The sequence below is a fragment of the Oncorhynchus mykiss genome, chromosome 19 (assembly GCF_013265735.2).
Source record: "Oncorhynchus mykiss isolate Arlee chromosome 19, USDA_OmykA_1.1, whole genome shotgun sequence".
NCBI classification, from domain to species: domain Eukaryota; kingdom Metazoa; phylum Chordata; class Actinopteri; order Salmoniformes; family Salmonidae; genus Oncorhynchus; species Oncorhynchus mykiss.
In genome coordinates this window covers 1,493,162-1,515,149 of record NC_048583.1, presented here as the reverse complement: position 1 = coordinate 1,515,149, position 21,988 = coordinate 1,493,162, and the positions used below count along the sequence as shown (strand labels likewise).

Sequence of the window (21,988 nt, the reverse complement as noted above, 5' to 3'; positions counted from 1 at the left end):
TGGGTTTGGTAGTAGGTGCCAGACTCACCGGTTTGTGTCAAGAACTGCAGCGCTGCTGGGTTGTTCACTCTCAACAGTTTTCTCGAATGTACCAAGAATGGTCCACCACCCAAAGGACATCCAGACAACTTGACACAGCTGTGGGAAGCCTTGGAGTCAACATGGGCCAGCATCCTTATTGAACGCTTACAACACCTTGTAGAGTCCGTTCTGAGGGTGAAAGGGAATGGGGAGTGTCTTACAACACCTTGTAGAGTCCATGTTCTGAGGAACTGAGGCTGTTCTGAGGGTGAAAGGGAGTGGGGAGCGTCTTACAACACCTTGTAGAGTCCATGTTCTGAGGAACTGAGGCTGTTCTGAGGGTGAAAGGGAGTGGGGAGCGTCTTACAACACCTTGTAGAGTCCATGCCCCGACCAATTGAGACTTTTCTAAGAGCAAAGGGGGGGTTCAACTCAATATTAGGAAGGTGTTCCAAATGTTTTGTACAGTCAGTGTATATTTTATATAGTCATTATTTGTATCCATAGAGGCAGTGAGAGAACAACTGCAACTGATGCTAGTGAAGTGCATTCAACACGACCTTAAAGCATCTGAATGGGCCTCCTGCAATGTTACAGACAGAATCCTCTGTAATGGGCCTCCTGCAATGTTACAGACAGAATCCTCTGTAATGGGCCTCCTGCAATGTTACAGACAGAATCCTCTGTAATGGGCCTCCTGCAATGTTACAGACAGAATCCTCTGTAATGGGCCTCCTGCAATGTTACAGACAGAATCATCTGTAATGGGCCTCCTGCAATGTTACAGACAAAATCCTCTGTAATGGGCCTCCTGCAATGTTACAGACAGAATCATCTGTAATGGGCCTCCTGCAATGTTACAGACAGAATCATCTGTAATGGGCCTCCTGCAATGTTACTGTTACGGTGCGTGAATGAGGACCCAAAAGCGAATTAACTTAAACAGAGCTTCTTTAATTACCAAACATAGGTAGGCTCAGACGGACCGGCAGATTCCGACAGGACAAGACAAGGTTACAGCAAACATGACGACAGTCTGGTTCAGGCATGAAACACAACAAACAAGAATCCGACAAGGACAGGAACAAAAACAGAGAGAGATATAGGGGACTAATCAGAGGGAAAAGGGGAACAGGTGGGAGAAGGGGTGACGAGGTAGTCAAGAGGAGACAAGGAACAGCTGGGGGAAAGCGGGGGAGAAAAGGTAACCTAACAACGACCAGCAGAGGGAGACAGGGTGAAGGGAAAGGACAGAGACAAGACACAACATGACAGTACATGACAGTACCCCCCCACTCACCGAGCGCCTCCTGGCGCACTCGAGGAGGAAACCTGGCGGCAACGGAGGAAATCCTCGATCAGCGCACGGTCCAGCACGTCCCGAGAGGGAACCCAACTCCTCTCCTCAGGACCGTACCCCTCCCAATCTACGAGGTACTGGTGACCACGGCCCCGAGGACGCATGTCCAAAATTCTACGGACCCTGTAGATGGGTGCGCCCTCGACAAGGATGGGGGGGGGGGGGGGGGAAGACGAGCGGGGGCGCGAAGGACGGGCTTGATGCAGGAGACATGGAAGACCGGGTGGACGCGACGAAGGTATCGCGGAAGAAGAAGTCGAACTGCGACAGGATTAATGACCCGAGAAATACGGAACGGACCAATGAACCGCGGGGTCAACTTGCGAGAAGCCGTCTTAAGGGGAAGGTTCTGAGTGGAGAGCCAAACTCTCTGACCGCGACAATATCTAGGACTCTTAGTTCTACGCTTATTAGCAGCCCTCACAGTCTGCGTCCTATAACGGCAAAGTGCAGACCTGACCCTCTTCCAGGTGCGCTCGCAACGTTGGACAAAAGCCTGAGCGGAGGGGACGCTGGACTCGGCGAACTGAGATGAGAACAGCGGAGGCTGGTACCCGAGGCTACTCTGAAAAGGAGATAGCCCGGTCGCAGACGAAGGAAGCGAGTTGTGGGCGTATTCTGCCCAGGGGAGCTGTTCTGACCAAGACGCAGGGTTGCGAAAAGAAAGACTGCGTAAGATGCGACCAATAGTCTGATTGGCCCGTTCTGCTTGACCGTTAGACTGGGGGTGAAAGCCGGAAGAGAGACTGACGGAAGCCCCAATCAAACGGCAAAACTCCCTCCAAAATTGAGACGTGAATTGCGGACCTCTGTCCGAAACGACGTCTGACGGAAGGCCATGAATTCTGAAAACATTCTCGATGATGATTTGTGCCGTCTCTTTAGCAGAAGGAAGCTTAGCAAGGGGAATGAAATGAGCCGCCTTAGAGAACCTATCGACAACCGTAAGAATAACAGTCTTCCCCGCTGACGAAGGCAGTCCGGTGACAAAATCTAAGGCGATGTGAGACCACGGTCGAGAGGGAATAGGAAGCGGCCTGAGACGGCCGGCAGGAGGAGAGTTACCGGACTTAGTCTGCGCGCAGACCGAACAAGCAGCCACGAAACGACGCGTGTCATGCTCCCGGGTGGGCCACCAAAAACGCTGGCGAATGGAAGCAAGCGTACCCCGAACGCCAGGGTGGCCGGCTAACTTGGCAGAGTGAGCCCACTGAAGAACGGCCAGACGAGTAGGAACGGGAACGAAAAGAAGGTTCCTAGGACAAGCGCGCGGCGACGGAGTGTGAGTGAGCGCTTGTTTTACCTGCCTCTCAATTCCCCAGACAGTCAACCCGACAACACGCCCCTCAGGGAGAATCCCCTCGGGGTCAGTGGAGGCTACTGAAGAACTGAAGAGACGAGACAAAGCATCAGGCTTGGTGTTCTTAGAGCCCGGACGATAAGAAATCACGAACTCGAAACGAGCGAAAAACAGCGCCCAACGCGCCTGACGCGCATTAAGTCGTTTGGCAGAACGGATGTACTCAAGGTTCCTATGGTCAGTCCAAACGACAAAAGGAACGGTCGCCCCCTCCAACCACTGTCGCCATTCGCCTAGGGCTAACCGGATGGCGAGCAGTTCGCGGTTACCCACATCATAGTTACGTTCCGACGGCGACAGGCGATGAGAAAAATACGCGCATGGGTGGACCTTGTCGTCAGAGAGGGAGCGCTGAGAAAGAATGGCTCCCACGCCCACCTCTGACGCGTCAACCTCGACAACGAACTGTCTAGAGACGTCAGGTGTAACAAGGATAGGAGCGGATGTAAAACGATTCTTGAGGAGATCAAAAGCTCCCTGGGCGGAAACGGACCACTTAAAGCACGTCTTGACAGAAGTAAGGGCTGTGAGAGGAGCTGCCACCTGACCGAAATTACGGATGAAACGACGATAGAAGTTCGCGAAGCCGAGAAAGCGCTGCAGCTCGACGCGTGACTTAGGGACGGGCCAATCAATGACAGCTTGGACCTTAGCGGGATCCATCTTAATGCCATCAGCGGAAATAACAGAACCGAGAAATGTGACGGAGGAGGCATGAAAAGTGCACTTCTCAGCCTTCACAAAAAGACAATTCTCTAAAAGGCGCTGGAGGACACGTCGAACGTGCTGAACATGAATCTGGAGTGACGGTGAAAAAATCAGGATATCGTCAAGGTAAACGAAAACAAAGATGTTCAGCATGTCTCTCAGGACATCATTGACTAATGCCTGAAAGACAGCTGGAGCGTTCGCGAGGCCGAAAGGAAGAACCCGGTATTCAAAGTGCCCTAACGGAGTGTTAAACGCCGTCTTCCACTCGTCCCCCTCCCTGATGCGCACGAGATGGTAAGCGTTACGAAGGTCCAACTTAGTGAAAAACCTGGCTCCCTGCAGGATCTCGAAGGCTGAAGACATAAGAGGAAGCGGATAACGATTCTTCACTGTTATGTCATTCAGCCCTCGATAATCTATGCAGGGGCGCAGAGACCCGTCCTTCTTCTTGACAAAAAAAAACCCCGCTCCGGCGGGAGAGGAGGAGGGGACTATGGTACCGGCGTCAAGAGCTACAGACAAATAATCTTCGAGAGCCTTACGTTCGGGAGCCGACAGAGAGTATAGTCTACCCCGGGGGGGGGTGGTTCCCGGAAGGAGATCAATACTACAATCATACGACCGGTGTGGAGGAAGAGAGGTGGCCCTGGACCGACTGAACACCGTGCGCAGATCGTGATATTCCTCCGGCACCCCTGTCAAATCACCAGGCTCCTCCTGTGAAGAAGAGACAGAGGAAACAGGAGGGATAGCAGACATTAAACATTTCACATGACAAGAGACGTTCCAGGAGAGGATAGAATTACTAGACCAATTAATGGAAGGATTATGACAAACTAGCCAGGGATGGCCCAAAACAACAGGTGTAAAAGGTGAACGAAAAATTAAAAAAGAAATGGTTTCACTATGATTACCAGAAACAGTGAGGGTTAAAGGTAGCGTCTCACGCTGAATCCTGGGGAGAGGACTACCATCCAGGGCGAACAAGGCCGTGGGCTCCTTTAACTGTCTGAGAGGAATGTCATGTTCCCGAGCCCAGGTCTCGTCCATAAAACAGCCCTCCGCCCCAGAGTCTATTAAGGCACTGCAGGAAGCTGACGAACCGGTCCAGCGTAGATGGACCGACAAGGTAGTGCAGGATCTTGAAGGAGAGACAGGAGTAGTAGCGCTCACCAGTAGCCCTCCGCTTACTGACGAGCTCTGGCCTTTTACTGGACATGAAGTGACAAAATGACCAGCGGAACCGCAATAGAGACAGAGGCGGTTGGTGATTCTCCGTTCCCTCTCCTTAGTCGAGATGCGGATACCTCCCAGCTGCATGGGCTCAGCACCCGAGCCGGCAGAGGAAGATGGTAGTGATGCGGAGAGGGGGACGACGGAGAGCGCGAGCTCCTTTCCACGAGCTCGGTGACGAAGATCAACCCGTCGCTCAATGCGAATAGCGAGTTCAATCAAGGAATCCACGCTGGAAGGAACCTCCCGGGAGAGAATCTCATCCTTTACCTCTGCGCGGAGACCCTCCAGAAGACGAGCGAGCAAGGCCGGCTCGTTCCAGCCACTGGAGACAGCAAGAGTGCGAAACTCAATAGAGTAGTCTGTTATGGATCGATTGCCTTGACATAGGGAAGACAGGGCCCTGGAAGCCTCCTCCCCAAAAACAGATCGATCAAAAACCCGTATCATCTCCTCCTTAAAGTCCTGATACTGGTTAGTACACTCAGCCCTTGCCTCCCAGATTGCCGTGCCCCACTCACGAGCCCGTCCAATAAGGAGAGATATGACGTAGGCGACACGAGCAGTGCTCCTGGAGTAAGTGTTGGGCTGGAGAGAAAACACAATATCACACTGGGTGAGGAACGAGCGGCATTCAGTGGGCTCCCCAGAGTAACACGGCGGGTTATTGATTCTGGGCTCCGGAGATTCGAAAGCCCTGGAAGTGGCCGGTGGATCGAGGCGGAGATGGTGAACCTGTTCTGTGAGGTTGGAGACTTGGGTGGCCAGGGTCTCAACGGCATGTCGAGCAGCAGACACTTCCTGCTCGTGTCTGTCTAGCATCGCTCCCTGGATCCCGACGGCTGAGTGGAGAGGATCCGAAGTCGCTGGGTCCATTCTTGGTCGGATTCTTCTGTTACGGTGCGTGAATGAGGACCCAAAAGCGAATTAACTTAAACAGAGCTTCTTTAATTACCAAACATAGGTAGGCTCAGACGGACCGGCAGATTCCGACAGGACAAGACAAGGTTACAGCAAACATGACGACAGTCTGGTTCAGGCATGAAACACAACAAACAAGAATCCGACAAGGACAGGAACAAAAACAGAGAGAGATATAGGGGACTAATCAGAGGGAAAAGGGGAACAGGTGGGAGAAGGGGTGACGAGGTAGTCAAGAGGAGACAAGGAACAGCTGGGGGAAAGCGGGGGAGAAAAGGTAACCTAACAACGACCAGCAGAGGGAGACAGGGTGAAGGGAAAGGACAGAGACAAGACACAACATGACAGTACATGACAGTTACAGCCAGAATCATCTGTAATGGGCCTCCTGCAATGTTACAGACAGAATCATCTGTAATGGGCCTCCTGCAATGTTACAGACAGAATCATCTGTAAGGGCAGTTTATACATGTCCTGGCAGTTTCAGTTCTGACTCACAGGCTATTGGCCGGAGTTAGACGTTCATGATGAATGTAAACAGGTTTCAATTGGCCAGCGAACTACAGATTCATAGCGAATTTCAACACATCTTGATACAACTATACTACAGCAAAAACTACGGTCAGAGGAAAAGTGGTGAATCTTTGTGGATATCAAGTTTTGACATTCCTGCGTGAAGACATCTGGTGATCTGGGAGAAGGTCTGGCTGGTAGGTAAGTGAGAGTACCACCATCTGGCTGGCTCCATAGGATACCACACGACACACACCAACTCAGACACACACACACACAACTAATGGAGGTGCCCCATGATTCTTTCCGGTCATCCAACACCAAACATGCACACACACGCGAGCATACGAGCACACACACACGCACGCACGCACGCACGCACGCACGCACGCACACACACACACACACACACACACACACACACACACACACACACACACACACACAGCTGGGCCAGATGGATCATCACAATACCTGGTCTCTGAGGTCTCTCTCTACCTCTGGTGACAGATTTATGTTTGCTCAGGGCCCTGGTCCAGGATCCGGTGACAAGACCCAGACAACCCATACAACACATCTGATATGCTTTAGAACTGACCCATGGTCAGATATTATAACACCCTGTGTTCCCGTCACCCACTCATAGCCACCCATTACACAGATCCCAGAACAGTTTGTGATGAGAACGTCAATAACAAAGCACACCAAGGTCGGAACAGAAATAGGACGGGCTGAAGAGAGACACATGGACATATCTATGTTCCTTCATAGAATTGATAGCAACTTTACAATATAAAATGAATGAATCCTTCAGAAACTCTGCCATACTTCCTGCCCTTAGAAATAGTTTGATTTAAGCCTGTTTCATATTCCTCCATTTAAAAACACAACACCCCCACTTGACAACATGCCAATTACAGATAGATAGAGATATAAAGGGGAGGGAAAGAGAGAGGGTGGGAGAGTTTCCCTTTTTGGTCTGTTTGTCACTGATTTCTACTATATCATCTTTCTTTTATGAATTGAGGGGTAGATTGAGAGGCTGGTCTGTGTGTGCGCCACTATTTGACCACGGGGGGCTGCATACTATCCCTTGTGTATAACAGATAAGCAGTCACGCGCGAAATACAGTATGACCAGTAGGAATCAGATAAAAGACATTCACAGCCGAAATACGCTACCACCAAGCTCGCTTTTTATATCACACAGAAGGCTTTCTTCTCCCAAGCGCCACTAGAAAAAATGTCAGCAGACAAGCAAAGGGAACTTGAGTTTGGTAGTCATGGCAAACAAATTGGAAGCACTGTAAGACCAAGGCAAAAAACGAATTTGACAAACAACACAATTTATGCTCAGATACATGTATAATTCAACAGTGTGAATAATCAAACTTTGTTGTCTGTGTGTGCGTATACCAGGCTATTGAAACGTCTGAACAGACATATATAGGCCAACAGACTATGGCTCACTTGCCTAGTTTAAACCTGCGAATAGAACGCAGGCCATGGTCGAATAAACTGTGCGCGTTTATCTTGGAAGTCGGCGTAGGAGCAGTGGAGACTGGAAGAGACTGCTTATCTGACAGCCTGCAGCTAAGCGCAACACTCATTTCAGCACAGGGGAGTTCCTTACAGAGCCGATGAGACCAATGTCAAACAACTTTTCTTTGCAAAAGGAGAAAAAATAACAATCCCTTCTAAAATGGTTAAATACAAATTTAATTCAAATCATGGAAAAGTGAGAACAGATCAATCACAATCAAAAACATTTTCCAAGTAGGTTTTCTCTGCTCAAAAGCATGGAAATCCCTATTTATTTAAACATTCTGAATAGTAAAACATTAGAGTAAACAAATTCATTGACTTACGAGTTAAAATCATGTTTATTTCTCTACACGGAGACTTCCTCGGGATAAAACCAAATACTCCCGCTGCGCCCAGGCTGGCGAGTCCGCTCAGGTTTACTCCAATGTTAGGGCGAAGCTCGCATATTTTCTGCTTTCCAGCGTAGTTCAACCCAAAACCTCCGCACGAAACAGTGTCTATAGACTCAAACTCTAGACACAATTAGCCCCAAAAGGTCGCTGAACAATACATAATACAGTAATTCCATGGTTATATTGTCGTTTGGCTGAACAGGACGCAATAAAATTCCTCCTCGATCTTATGAAATGACTTCCCTACTGAAACTTCCTATGGGGACCCAAGCGCGAATGTGAATGAACTAGTGTGTGAATAAGATTTTAGGAATGGACAAACGTGGCTCCACCTCTCCGCTCCGGTCTAGGCTACCCTGCCTGCCCACCTGATGATTATCGAGCGGAGCACAGAGGACCCGCTCTACAGCGCTACATACCGTACCGCAGCGGTGGTATAAACACCGTATAAAAAAAACTCGAAATATTGTGAGATTTTACACGTAAGGACTTTGTATATTTTTTCTCTCACTTGCATGTTGTGCGTAAAATGTGGCATAAATCGAATGCAGTCCAGCAGGTGTGAACAACGTCAATATTACAAAGTACCCATTTTTTTACATTCGTATTTTTCTCTTGCAAGTGCTGGTGACCTATACTTTACTTTACTTCCAACTTTAAGTTTATTTTTAATCGAGTACATTTGGTTACGTTGCTTGCTTATAACGTTGGTATTGACTGTTCAGTGCTCAGTACCTCTCCCGCTCCGCCTTGCTGCAGCCCAACTGCGCCGCCGCTCAGAAGAGAAACTGTAATTCAGTAGGCGGCCTTTAGCACATCATTAGAGAATACATTCATGGCAGAACCTGGACAATTGCGTGACGCGCCATTGTGGACGGCAACGTTGAATAATTCAGAAGAAACCGTTGCGGTATGCTAATACGGTAGCCTACTTCGGCCAACCCCTACAAACACATCCCTGGGGTCGGGCGAGCAGTGCACGTACACCACGCACAGGTTAGAACCGCAACGACACGTTTATGATCAAAAGTCACGAGACCGGCCTTTCCAAAGATCAAACAAACACTTTTACCACCCCATTCAATAATACAAGTAACACCGAACTGGCTATCCAATCTGTGCGCCTCCAAACCTACTTAGACATATATATTGTATGCTAACATGAAGTACCACATGTTGTCTTATTGTGGATTGATTCTGTCATATAGTGTATTTTATAGGTAGGGAATAGCCGGGAATGTTTCTAAAAGGTCCATGACAATTGGCATATTGCAAAAATGACAGGGTCGCTCTATGATGACCACACCATTCCACGTCGGGGAGTGTTGACGTTCACATCTCCCAGATATTTTCCAGACTTTAATAGGCTTTTGTAGGAGGGCATTGCTCATTAACCTACTAATTTCTACATGCATGCATGCACAACACACGTCAGGTTTTGTAGTGCTCTCTTGCTCTCTCTCAATTCAAGGGCTTTATTTGCATTATGTTAACATTACCAAAGCAAGTGAAGTAGATAATAAACAAGTGAAATGAACAATCAATAAAAATGTATAATAAACATTAAACTCACAAAAGTTTCAAAACAATAGAGACATTTCAAATGTCATATTAATATGTACAGTGTTGTAATAATGTGCAAATTGTTAAAGTGCAAAAGGGAAAATAAATAAACATAAATATGAGTTGTATTTACAATGGTGTTTGTTCTTCACTGGTTGCCCTTTTCTTGTGCCAACAGGTCACACATCTTGCTGCTGTGATGGCACACTGTGGTATTTCACCCAGTAGATATGGGAGTTTATCAAAATTGGATTTGTTTTCAAATTCTTTGTGGGTCTGTGTAATATGGGGGAAATGTGTCTCTAATATGGCCATACATTTGGCAGGAGGTTAGGAAGTGCAGCTCAGTTTCCACCCACATTTTTTTTTTCTCTCTCTCTCTCTCTCTCTCTCTCTCTCTCTCTCTCTCTCTCTCTCTCTCTCTCTCTCTCTCTCTCTTTTCCCCCTCTCTCTCGACCTCAAAACATTCTCCAACCACCTCAGCCCTCCCACCCACTAAATCATGTCATCAGCTCCGTCATTGGCTCCGGACAACACTGTGTTATTGCCGTGGTAACGCACATCCAGTTGGTGGGTCCCCAGAGAAAGCAGAAAGAGACAAATGCCTTCCATCCCCATCACACTCTATGTGGGAAGAGAGTTCATGTAACGTTCCAGTTTAATGAGGGGGAAAGAGATGACGAGGAAAATCCTCTGTTTAAACCAAGTGTGGTTGGATTACCATAGCTGGGGCTGCTAAATGGCCAGTCATAAGTGACTCATGATCTCCCTCTAACCTCTACTGGGAAGAGAACACCCTGAGGTAATACTGAGAGAACTCTAACCTCTACTGGGAAGAGAACACTCTGATGTAATACTGAGATAACTCTAACCTCTAATGGGATGAGAACACCAATAGTAGTGAAGGCCAAATTCATTATTTTATCAAATAATTGTACTAAAAAAATGTATACCTTAAAGGGGCCCTGAAATTCAAAATCAAATAGCTAAATGATCCATGGTAACACCATCTTAAAACAATTCCATATGTTAGCTTAGTACCCCACCCTTAATGGCTTAGAATTTTAGAGGTTTTTAACTCTGATTGGTCAAGTTAAGGGTTCAGGTTTGGGATAGGAAACCTTTGGCACAAGAGGCAGATCCTTATGCCCATCTGCCATCCCAGCCCACAATGCCCTGCCAAAACACAAACCTACTTGAAGCTAATATCACTCTCTGTTGCCAGCGTCCTCAGACATGGATGGACATTGAATACTGACTTGTATCATGGGTGACCTGGCTCCATAAAGCTGGCTCCATAAAGCTGGTTCCATAAAGCTGGCTCCATAAAGCTGGCTCCATAAAGCTGGTTCCATAAAGCTGGCTCCATAAAGCTGGCTCCATAAAGCTGGTTCCATAAAGCTGGCTCCATAAAGCTGGCTCCATAAAGCTGGTTCCATAAAGCTGGCTCCATAAAGCTGGCTCCATAAAGCTGGTTCCATAAAGCTGGCTCCATAAAGCTGGCTCCATAAAGCTGGTTCCATAAAGCTGGTTCCATAAAGCTGGTTCCATAAAGCTGGCTCCATAAAGCTGGCTCCATAAAGCTGGTTCCATAAAGCTGGCTCCATAAAGCTGGCTCCATAAAGCTGGCTCCATAAAGCTGGTTCCATAAAGCTGGCTCCATAAAGCTGGCTCCATAAAGCTGGCTCCATAAAGCTGGCTCCATAAAGCTGGCTCCATAAAGCTGGCTCCATAAAGCTGGCTCCATTGAGTTGCACGCACACACGCACACACACACAAGCACACACACCTCATCAGTCTACCAACAAGGAGGAAGTAACTGATAAAGCAGCTAACTGCATTTTAAGAGACAGAAATATTGTTGAAGTCAGAAGTTTACATACACCTTACATTTAAACTCAGTATTTCACAATTCCTGACATTTAATCCTAGTAAATATTCCCTGTCTTAGGTAAATTAGGATCACACTTCATTTTACGAAGGTGAAATGTCAGAATAATTGTAGAGAGAATGATTTATTTCAGCTTTAATTTTTTTCATCACATTCCCAGTGGGTCAGAAGTTTACATACACTCAAATAGTATTTAGTAGCATTGCCTTTAAATGGATTAACTTGGGTCAAATGCTTCCCACAATAAGTTGGGTGAATTTTGGCCCATTCCCCCTGATAGAGCTGGTGTAATTGAGTCAGGTTTGTAGGCCTCCTTGCTCACACACACTTTTTCAGTTCTGCCCACAAATTTTCTATAGGAATGAGGTCAGGGCTTTGTGATGGCCACTCCAATACCTTGACTTGGTTGTCCTTAAGCCTTTTTGCCACAACTTTGGAAGTATGCTTGGGGTCATTGTCCATTTGGAGGACCCATTTGAGACCAAGCTTTAACTTCCTGACTGATGTCTTGAGACGTTGCTTCAATATATCCACATACTTTTTTCCCCTCATGATGCCATCTATTTTGTGAAATGCATCAGTTCCTCCTGCAGCAAACCCCCCCCACAACATGATGCTTCCACCCCCATGCTTCACGGTTGGGATGGTGTTCCTCGGCTTGCAAGCCTCCCCCCTTTTCCTCCAAACATAACAATGGTCATTATGGCCAAACAGTTCTATTTTTCTTTCATCAGACCAGAGGACATTTCTTCAAAAAGTACAATCTTTGTCCCCATGTGCAGTTGGAAACCGTAGTCTGGCTTTTTATGGCGGTTTTGAAGCAGTGGCTTCTTCCTTGCTGAGTGGCCTTTCAGGTTATGTCGATATAGGACTCGTTTTACTGTGGATATAGATACTTTTTACCTGTCTCCTCCAGCATCTTCACAAGGTCCTTTGCTGTTGTTCTGTGATTGACTTGCACTTGTCGCACCAAAGTGCGTTCATCTCTAGGAGACAGAACGCGTCTCCTTCCTGAGTGGTATGACGGCTACGTGGTCCCATGGTGTTTATACTTGCATACTATTGTTTCTACAGATGAACGAGGTACCTTCAGGCGTTTGGAAATTGCTCCCAAGGTTGAACCAGACTTGTGGAGGTCTACTTGCGGAGATCTTGGCTGATTTCTTTTGATTTTCTCATGATATCATGCAAAGAGGCACTGAGTTTGAAGGTAGGCCTTGAAATACATCTACAGGTACACCTCCAATTGACTCAAATGATGTATCAGAAGCGTCTAAAGCCATGACATCATTTTCTGGAATTTTCCAAACTGTTTAAAGGCACATTCAACTTAGTGTATGTAAACTTCTGACCCACTGTAATTGTGATACAGTGAATTATAAGTGAAATAATCTGTCTGTAAAAAATTGTTGGACAAATGACTTGTGTCATGCCAAAACTATAGTTTGTTAACAAGAAATGTGTGGAGGGGTTGACAAACGAGTTTTAATGACTCCAACCTAAGTGTATTTACACTTCTGACTTTAACCTTATTCCAAATTCACACAATGCAGATATGCTGACCAGGATTCAAATGACGTCATATTTCAGATTGTGTGTGTGTGTTTGTGTGTTTGTGTTGAGGGGTTTCAGAGATACAGACAGATGGGATGTTTTTGTGTGTGTGTGTGTCACTGACAGATGTCCCCTCTGATAGTTACTGGTTGCTGATGGATCGGAGCAGAAAGAGGATTTGACAGTTGTAGTGAAAACAGGAACCTCTAGAAATAGACAGGCCCTGGGCCGAGGGTCCTGGCTCTGGAGACATAGATTAGAAGAGAACACACACACACACACACACACACACACACACACACACACACACACACACACACACACACACACACACACACACACACACACACACACACACACACACACACACACACACACACACACACACACACACACACACAATGTGAGGAAGTGCCTCTGTCTTTGTTCTCTGTCCTCATCACAACACAGGGAGAGCGATGAGGTTGACTACTTAGCTGCTGAACACACATTTCTAAGGCCAGGTTTAGCCAGCAGTAATCATCTGGTTAATAGTCATTCCTAAGGCCAGGTTTAACCAGAAGTCCGTTTGTGAGATAAAGGGGTGAAAGAATAGTTTGTGTGAGACAGAGAGAGCTCTAGGGAGTTGCCGTGTGATGATACCTCCTGCTCTAACCTTGTTGTGTTACTGTAAACATAATCTCGGTTACCCAGAGGTAAAATTCTCAGGAATTTCACTTCCCGTTTACACATGGATCTGTCCAAGAGAGATTACTGTAAACCACACGCACACACACACACACACACACACACACACACACACACACACACACACACACACACACACACACACACACACACACACACACACACACACACACACACACACACACACACACACACACACACACACACACACACACCTGCATCTAGATAAGCATCTCTGAACTGTTGAGAAAAGATATATAACGGGGAATTTGAAGAGGCACTCCAGGACTCATGTTTGTACATTTCCTGTGTGTGTATGTGTCTTTGTGTGTGTGTGTGTGTGTGTGTGCGTGTGTGTGCGTGTGTGTGTGTGTGTGTGTGTGTGTGTGTGTGTTGTCCTGTATATACTGGGATAAGCAGAGACAGAAGAGGTGCTGAACCAGCTTGTTTCTAGGCACCTTGTGACCTTGTGGACTATTTAATGCATAAATGACTGTATTTAGGCTGTACTCAGGACAGTTCAGATCACTCCAATATGGACGTGATTTACTTGTCACTAAAGAACTCCATGAGTTCTGGCGTTCTAATGAAGTGCCACCCTTTCCTATGACTCTTCTGACCTAAATATGCCCTCGTCCCAAACGGCACCCTATTCCCTGTACGGCACACTATGTTTAACCAGCCCTGGGGGTGCCATTTAGGCTCTGGTCAAAAGAAATGCACTAAATAGGGACTAGGGTGTCATTTGGGGCGTAACCTATGTGTTTCAATGGCATGTTTTATCAGCGAGTTCTAGACTTAGTTACAGCTTTATACTCACTGTTGAATCTGTTACAAATGACCCATTTGGAGCCGACTCCACTGCACCTTAGAGACAGTTGTACGCCTGCTGTTTGTGTTCTGCTGACTGTAAATCGTTTCTTCTGTGCTCCACTGACATCTAAAAGGAGTGAAATAATCACACTGTTTTCCTCTCAAAGCAGTACCATGTGTGGCCCTGGTCTGGCACAGCCCAACGGTGAGAGGAGGTATTCTTAGACAGCGCTAATGTGTAAATGCTAAAGCAAACAGTCTGCTAGTTACACAGTCCATACACCCACACAAGCATGCACACACACATACACATGTACGAACACACACACACACACACACACACACACACACACACACACACACACACACACACACACACACACACACACACACACACACACACACACACACACACACACACACACACACACACACACACATATCATATATGTCTCCAGGTTTTGTCACGTTGCTATGCGCAGTGATGGCGTGGGGTAAATGGGCCTCTCGCGGTTCAGAACACGGACATCACATTCCCCAGCATCGACACGCAGCCTCACACACGTCTCCCCGTCCTTTTCTTTCTGCCCTCGCATTCCTTCCTGGTGAAAAGGAAAACAGAAAGGTCCGTAGTGTCGTGGTGGATGACGGGGGAGGTTCAAGCGGTGAACTTTAGACCCGTGCGGCTCACTGTTCAGGGATCACTGACACTCAGAAAACTGATAAGAAACCAGGGGAAAACTCCTACTGTGTATTGTGTGAAATACCACATGGACATAAAGGACTCGTTTGACAGTCACAGTTTAAACCAAGCCATGGACTAAACAAAACACTTTGTTAATGAGGATTCTACTGAGAACGTTTATAGAAACACAGGACTAGAATCTAGGTTCGGGAAAACAGCCCTTGGAGATTAAAATGATGGTGGTTGGGATGTAAATACTACTGTAGGGTGTTAGAAAGGGTTTTACCTGGAACCAAAAGGGTTCTACCTGGAACCACAAAGGGTTCTTCAAAGGGTTCTCCTATGAGGACAGCCGAATAACCCTTTTATGTTCTACATAGCACATTTTATGTTCTACATAGCACATTTTATGTTCTACATAGCACATGTTATGTTCTACATAGCACATTTTATGTTCTACATAGCACATCTTATGTTCTACATAGCACATTTTATGTTCTACATAGCACATCTTATGTTCTACATAGCACATCTTATGTTCTACATAGCACATCTTATGTTCTACATAGCACATTTTTTTCTAAGAGTGTTATGGAAGTCCTTGAAATATCCTCTGATCAAGCCGTCGACACACACACACACACACACACACACACACACACACACCGGGGGCCTCCAGATCATAGCTCATATCTTTCTCATTAGTCATGCGTGGACGATGGAGATTAGGGATGGTTAGCTTTAGAGAGGGAAAGAGGGAGAGGGGGAGTCAAAAGAGAAGAGAGAGGAATGGGGGAGAGAGAAAGAAGTGATGGAGATTAGGGATGGTTAGCTTTAGAGAGGGAAAGAGGGAGAGGGGGAGTCAAAAGAGAAGAGAGAGGAGTGGGGGGAGAGAGAAAGAAATGATAGTATACAAGGAAAAAGGGGAAAGAGAATGGGAGTGTAAGATGGACAGCGATAACGTGGAGAGAGAGGAAGAGAGAGATTATGTGTCAGAGGAAGGGTGGTGTGATATGGAGAGATAAGGAAATCACCAGTTGAATCAACATTGTTTCCACGTCATTTCAACGAAATGACGTTGAACCAATGTGGAACAGACGTTGAATTGATGTCTGTGCCCAGTGGGTGGAGAAGGGGTGAGAGGAAAAGCTTTGTCTCATTTCAGGTTCATATCTGGATCATCTGGGTTCTGAGTCTGACACTCAGTCTGAACTACAGATGCCTTCCTCGTCAAATACATCACGATAACGTAATGTTTACATGATTTATAAGTTATACGTAACATTTGATGTTACATACCCACTTTATTCTACATTAGTGAAGATAGAAATGAATCCAAGTTTAATAATAACAGCCATTTTGAATATTACTTTTACACGGTTCATTTGCAGAAGTGGTACGCAGAGGCAACTTTTATTAATAGAACTAACAGAATCCCAACAGGCCCAACGAGTCTTTGAGGTTGATGCTCAAAGCATTAAAGTCTAGTCAGGAAACCACCTGAATAGTTTCAGTTGATGAATAAAACCGATAAACCAAACAAAATGGCTGCGAAATGAATTCAGTGGACTATTTTCCGCCTCTGTCGTAATGCTCTGAAAATCCCAGAGCTGTTATGTGGTTCACTGTGAGGCATAATTACGAGGGTTTTATACATATTAACCCCTCCTTCGCTTTCTGTGCCAGGAGCGATTGGGGTCTCATCATGATGTCATCAATCGGAGACATAATACCGATGTAGGGTCTTAATTTGATCACCCTGTTGTTGCACAGCAGTTAATGCAAACTTGTAGTGCATTTGAGGTTTAAAAAGGCTTCAAAAGTTTACAATTTCTACATAAAAATGTCTGATTTGATTTGCCATTCAAAAATGTCCATTAACTATAATCCACACAATAATTCACATTTCCTGTTGTTGCAGGATTATTTCCTGTTGTGAAAAACTGGCTCAAATTAAGATCCTACGTTTATATATGCCTAGTTGTACACCTTTCGTTGACTCACAAAAACATTTGATTGTGTATTTTCAGTCACATGATCACTCTTTAAGTTATTAGATGCGTACCAAAGCATCTTTTAGTCCCAGTGGTGTTAAAAACTCTCAACATTCAAATGCAGCTGTTTTACATCTCACTTTACCATCGGATTCCATAAATCATTCATGAACGACACTCAGGGTACGTGCACAACTAAATCCCATAGGCACATGTAAGCAGGAAATAGTGATGACATACAGAGCTGTTGATGTGTGGCGTTGAACATGTGTGTGTGCTGTGTGTGTGTGTGTGTGTGTCGAACATGTGCTGAGCTCCTTTCAGTGTTATTAAATCACAAAGAGAGGCCTGGGTGATGAATAGCTGTGCAGGCTAAATTGCGGAACGCTAAGGTACAGATGAGGCCCCTGAGTTGAGAGCACAGTGTGTGGAACAGTACGCTTACGAGATTAGAGAGAGAGAGAGTGGAACAGTATGCCTACGAGATTAGAGAGAGAGAGTGTGTGTGGAACAGTATGCTTACGAGATTAGAGAGAGAGAGTGTGTGTGGAACAGTATGCTTACGAGATTAGAGAGAGAGAGAGTGGAACAGTATGCCTACGAGATTAGAGAGAGAGAGTGTGTGGAACAGTATGTTTACGAGATTAGAGAGAGAGAGTGTGTGTGGAACAGTATGCTTACGAGATTAGAGAGAGAGAGAGTGGAACAGTATGCCTACGAGATTAGAGAGAGAGAGTGTGTGGAACAGTATGTTTACGAGATTAGAGAGAGAGAGTGTGGAACAGTATGCTTACGAGATTAGAGAGAGAGAGAGTGTGGAACAGTATGTTTACGAGATTAGAGAGAGAGAGAGTGTGTGGAACAGTATGCCTACGAGATTAGAGAGAGAGAGAGTGTGGAACAGTATGTTTACGAGATTAGAGAGAGAGAGTGTGTGGAACAGTATGCTTACGAGATTAGAGAGAGAGAGAGTGTGGAACAGTATGTTTACGAGATTAGAGAGAGAGAGTGTGTGGAACAGTATGCTTACGAGATTAGAGAGAGAGAGTGTGGAACAGTATGTTTACGAGATTAGAGAGAGAGAGTGTGTGGAACAGTATGCTTACGAGATTAGAGAGAGAGAGTGTGTGGAACAGTATGCTTACGAGATTAGAGAGAGAGAGTGTGTGGAACAGTATGCTTACGAGATTAGAGAGAGAGAGAGTGTGGAACAGTATGTTTACGAGATTAGAGAGAGAGAGTGTGTGGAACAGTATGCTTACGAGATTAGAGAGAGAGAGTGTGGAACAGTATGTTTACGAGATTACAGTGCCTTGCGAAAGTATTCGGCCCCCTTGAACTTTGCGACCTTTTGCCACATTTCAGGCTTCAAACATAAAGATATAAAACTGTATTTTTTTGTGAAGAATCAACAACAAGTGGGACACAATCATGAAGTGGAACGACATTTATTGGATATTTCAAACTTTTTTAACAAATCAAAAACTGAAAAATTGGGCGTGCAAAATTATTCAGCCCCCTTAAGATAATACTTTGTAGCGTCACCTTTTGCTGTGATTACAGCTGTAAATCGCTTGGGGTATGTCTCTATCAGTTTTGCACATCGAGAGACTGAAATTGTTTCCCATTCCTCCTTGCAAAACAGCTCGAGCTCAGTGAGGTTGGATGGAGAGCATTTGTGAACAGCAGTTTTCAGTTCTTTCCACAGATTCTCGATTGGATTCAGGTCTGGACTTTGACTTGGCCATTCTAACACCTGGATATGTTTATTTTTGAACCATTCCATTGTAGATTTTGCTTTATGTTTTGGATCATTGTCTTGTTGGAAGACAAATCTCCGTCCCAGTCTCAGGTCTTTTGCAGACTCCATCAGGTTTTCTTCCAGAATGGTCCTGTACTTGGCTCCATCCATCTTCCCATCAATTTTAACCATCTTCCCTGTCCCTGCTGAAGAAAAGCAGGCCCAAACCATGATGCTGCCACCACCATGTTTGACAGTGGGGATGGTGTGTTCAGCTGTGTTGCTTTTACGCCAAACATAACGTTTTGCATTGTTGCCAAAAAGTTCAATTTTGGTTTCATCTGACCAGAGCACCTTCTTCCACATGTTTGGTGTGCCTCCCAGGTGGCTTGTGGCAAACTTTAAACGACACTTTTTATGGATATCTTTAAGAAATGTCTTTCTTCTTGCCACTCTTCCATAAAGGCCAGATTTGTGCAATATACGACTGATTGTTGTCCTATGGACAGAGTCTCCCACCTCAGCTGTAGATCTCTGCAGTTCATCCAGAGTGATCATGGGCCTCTTGGCTGCATCTCTGATCAGTCTTCTCCTTGTATGAGCTGAAAGTTTAGAGGGACGGCCAGGTCTTGGTAGATTTGCAGTGGTCTGATACTCCTTCCATTTCAATATTATCGCTTGCACAGTGCTCCTTGGGATGTTTAAAGCTTGGGAAATCTTTTTGTATCCAAATCCGGCTTTAAACTTCTTCACAACAGTATCTCGGACCTGCCTGGTGTGTTCCTTGTTCTTCATGATGCTCTCTGCGCTTTTGACGGACCTCTGAGACTATCACAGTGCAGGTGCATTTATACGGAGACTTGATTACACACAAGTGGATTATATTTATCATCATTAGTCATTTAGGTCAACATTGGATCATTCAGAGATCCTCACTGAACTTCTGGAGAGAGTTTGCTGCACTGAAAGTAAAGGGGCTGAATAATTTTGCACGCCCAATTTTTCAGTTTTTGTTTTGTTAAAAAAGTTTGAAATATCCAATAAATGTCGTTCCACTTCATGATTGTGTCCCACTTGTTGTTGATTCTTCACAAAAAAATACAGTTTTATATCTTTATGTTTGAAGCCTGAAATGTGGCAAAAGGTCGCAAAGTTCAAGGGGGCCGAATACTTTCGCAAGGCACTGTAGAGAGAGAGAGAGTGTGGAACAGTACGCTTACGAGATTAGAGAGAGAGAGTGTGTGGAACAGTATGTTTACGAGATTAGAGAGAGAGAGTGTGGAACAGTATGCCTACGAGATTAGAGAGAGAGAGAGTGTGGAACAGTATGTTTACGAGATTAGTTAGAGAGTGTGTGTGGAACAGTATGCCTACGAGATTATAGAGAGAGAGAGAGAGAGTGTGTCGTACCTGCTCTCCAAGTCCAACAGAAAAGACTGTAGGTATATAAATCTCTGCTTCAAACAGTTCCAGTATAAACACATGGAGACCAAATTCCTTAAAGCCATATGTTCATTCTCTGACTGGTAATAACCTCAGTGCCAAGTGGGAAAGACAGGAAGTTGATGCATTTAGTCTACCCAGTCCTGACATTTGACCCCTTGTGAACTATGACTTGTGCTAGACCATGTGACGGGCCGTACATACTGGCACCTTGGCTGCCACGGCAACATATGGCCGTGAGGTTGTACAGATAAAGAGTAGCCTTTCCACATGTGCATATCTACAGCCAGGACAGAAACAGTTCTCAATTAAGAGAGAGAGAGAGAGAGAGAGAGATGAGAGGAGAGAGAGAGAGAGAGAGAGAGAGATGAGAGAGAGAGATGAGAGGAGAGAGAGAGAGAGGGAGAGAGAGAGAGATGAGAGGAGAGAGAGAGAGAGAGAGAGAGAGAGAGAGAGAGAGAGAGAAAGAAAGATAGAGAGAGAGAGAGAGAGAGAGAGAGATGAGAGGAGAGAGAGAGAGAGAGAGAGAGAGAGATGAGAGGAGAGAGAGAGAGAGAGAGAGAGAGATGAGAGAGAGAGAGAGAGAGAGAGAGAGATGAGAGGAGAGAGAGAGAGAGAGAGAGAGAGAGATGAGAGGGGAGAGGAGAGAGAGAGAGAGAGAGATGAGAGGAGAGAGAGAGAGAGAGAGAGATGAGAGGAGAGAGAGAGAGAGAGAGAGAGAGAGAGAGAGAGAGAGATGAGAGGAGAGAGAGAGAGAGAGATGAGAGGAGAGAGAGAGAGAGAGAGAGAGAGATGAGATGAGAGAGGAGAGAGAGAGAGAGAGAGAGAGAGAGAGATGAGAGGAGAGAGAGAGAGAGAGAGAGAGAGAGAGAGATGAGAGGAGAGAGGAGAGAGAGAGAGAGAGAGAGAGAGAGAGAGAGAGATGAGAGGAGAGAGAGAGAGAGAGAGAGAGAGAGATGAGAGGAGAGAGAGAGAGAGAGAGAGAGAGAGAGAGAGAGAGAGATGAGAGGAGAGAGAGAGAGAGATTGAAATAGTAAAAAATCTATTAATTATTGAAAAATTCCCAATTCTTAACACCCCCCCAAAAACAAAATAACGGTTGAAGAACTTTTCTCTATCCACATGAATTGCAACACCTCATTCTATTGGTTTTACCCCCCCCCCCCCCCTCCCCTCCCCTCCCCTCCCTCCCTTTTGTGTGCAGGTCATTTAATGCCCTTCAACTCCTAATGGATAACTGGGTGGGAGGAGAGATGAATAAGATGACATGTTATTTATTTGAATGCATTAGTCTCTCAGGTCCACAGATGTTTTATTGTTGTTTTACCATCTGCCTCATTTAGGAAACATGTTTCTGTCTTCCTCACCTTTTAGTATTTCATGTTGGAAGCACTCTGAAATGTTTCCCCTGTAAGACGTGCTCTGAGACGTGGTTGTTCTGAGACGGGGTTGTTCTGAGACGGGGTTGTTCTGAGACGAGGTTGTTCTGAGACGGGGTTGTTCTGAGACGGGGTTGTTCTGAGACGGGGTTGTTCTGAGACGGGGTTGTTCTGAGACGGGGT

The 21,988-nt window shown here is 45.8% G+C and overlaps 1 protein-coding gene across 2 annotated transcripts in view; it reads right to left on the bottom strand.

Moving 5' to 3' along the window:
• The window catches only part of LOC110510959 (rho GTPase-activating protein 7), a 164,752-nt gene that overhangs the window by 49,643 nt on the left and 93,121 nt on the right, over positions 1 to 21,988 (bottom strand). Inside the window, exon 1 of one of the 2 annotated variants that reach the window (XM_036953904.1) lies at positions 7,987 to 8,544. The exons of the other annotated variant lie outside the window; for it this stretch is intronic. Coding sequence (XP_036809799.1) covers positions 7,987 to 7,999 — 13 coding nt within the window. The 5' untranslated portion in view covers positions 8,000 to 8,544. Of the gene's footprint in view, positions 1 to 7,986; positions 8,545 to 21,988 lie in introns of those variants that run through there. 2 annotated transcript variants of the gene reach the window in all.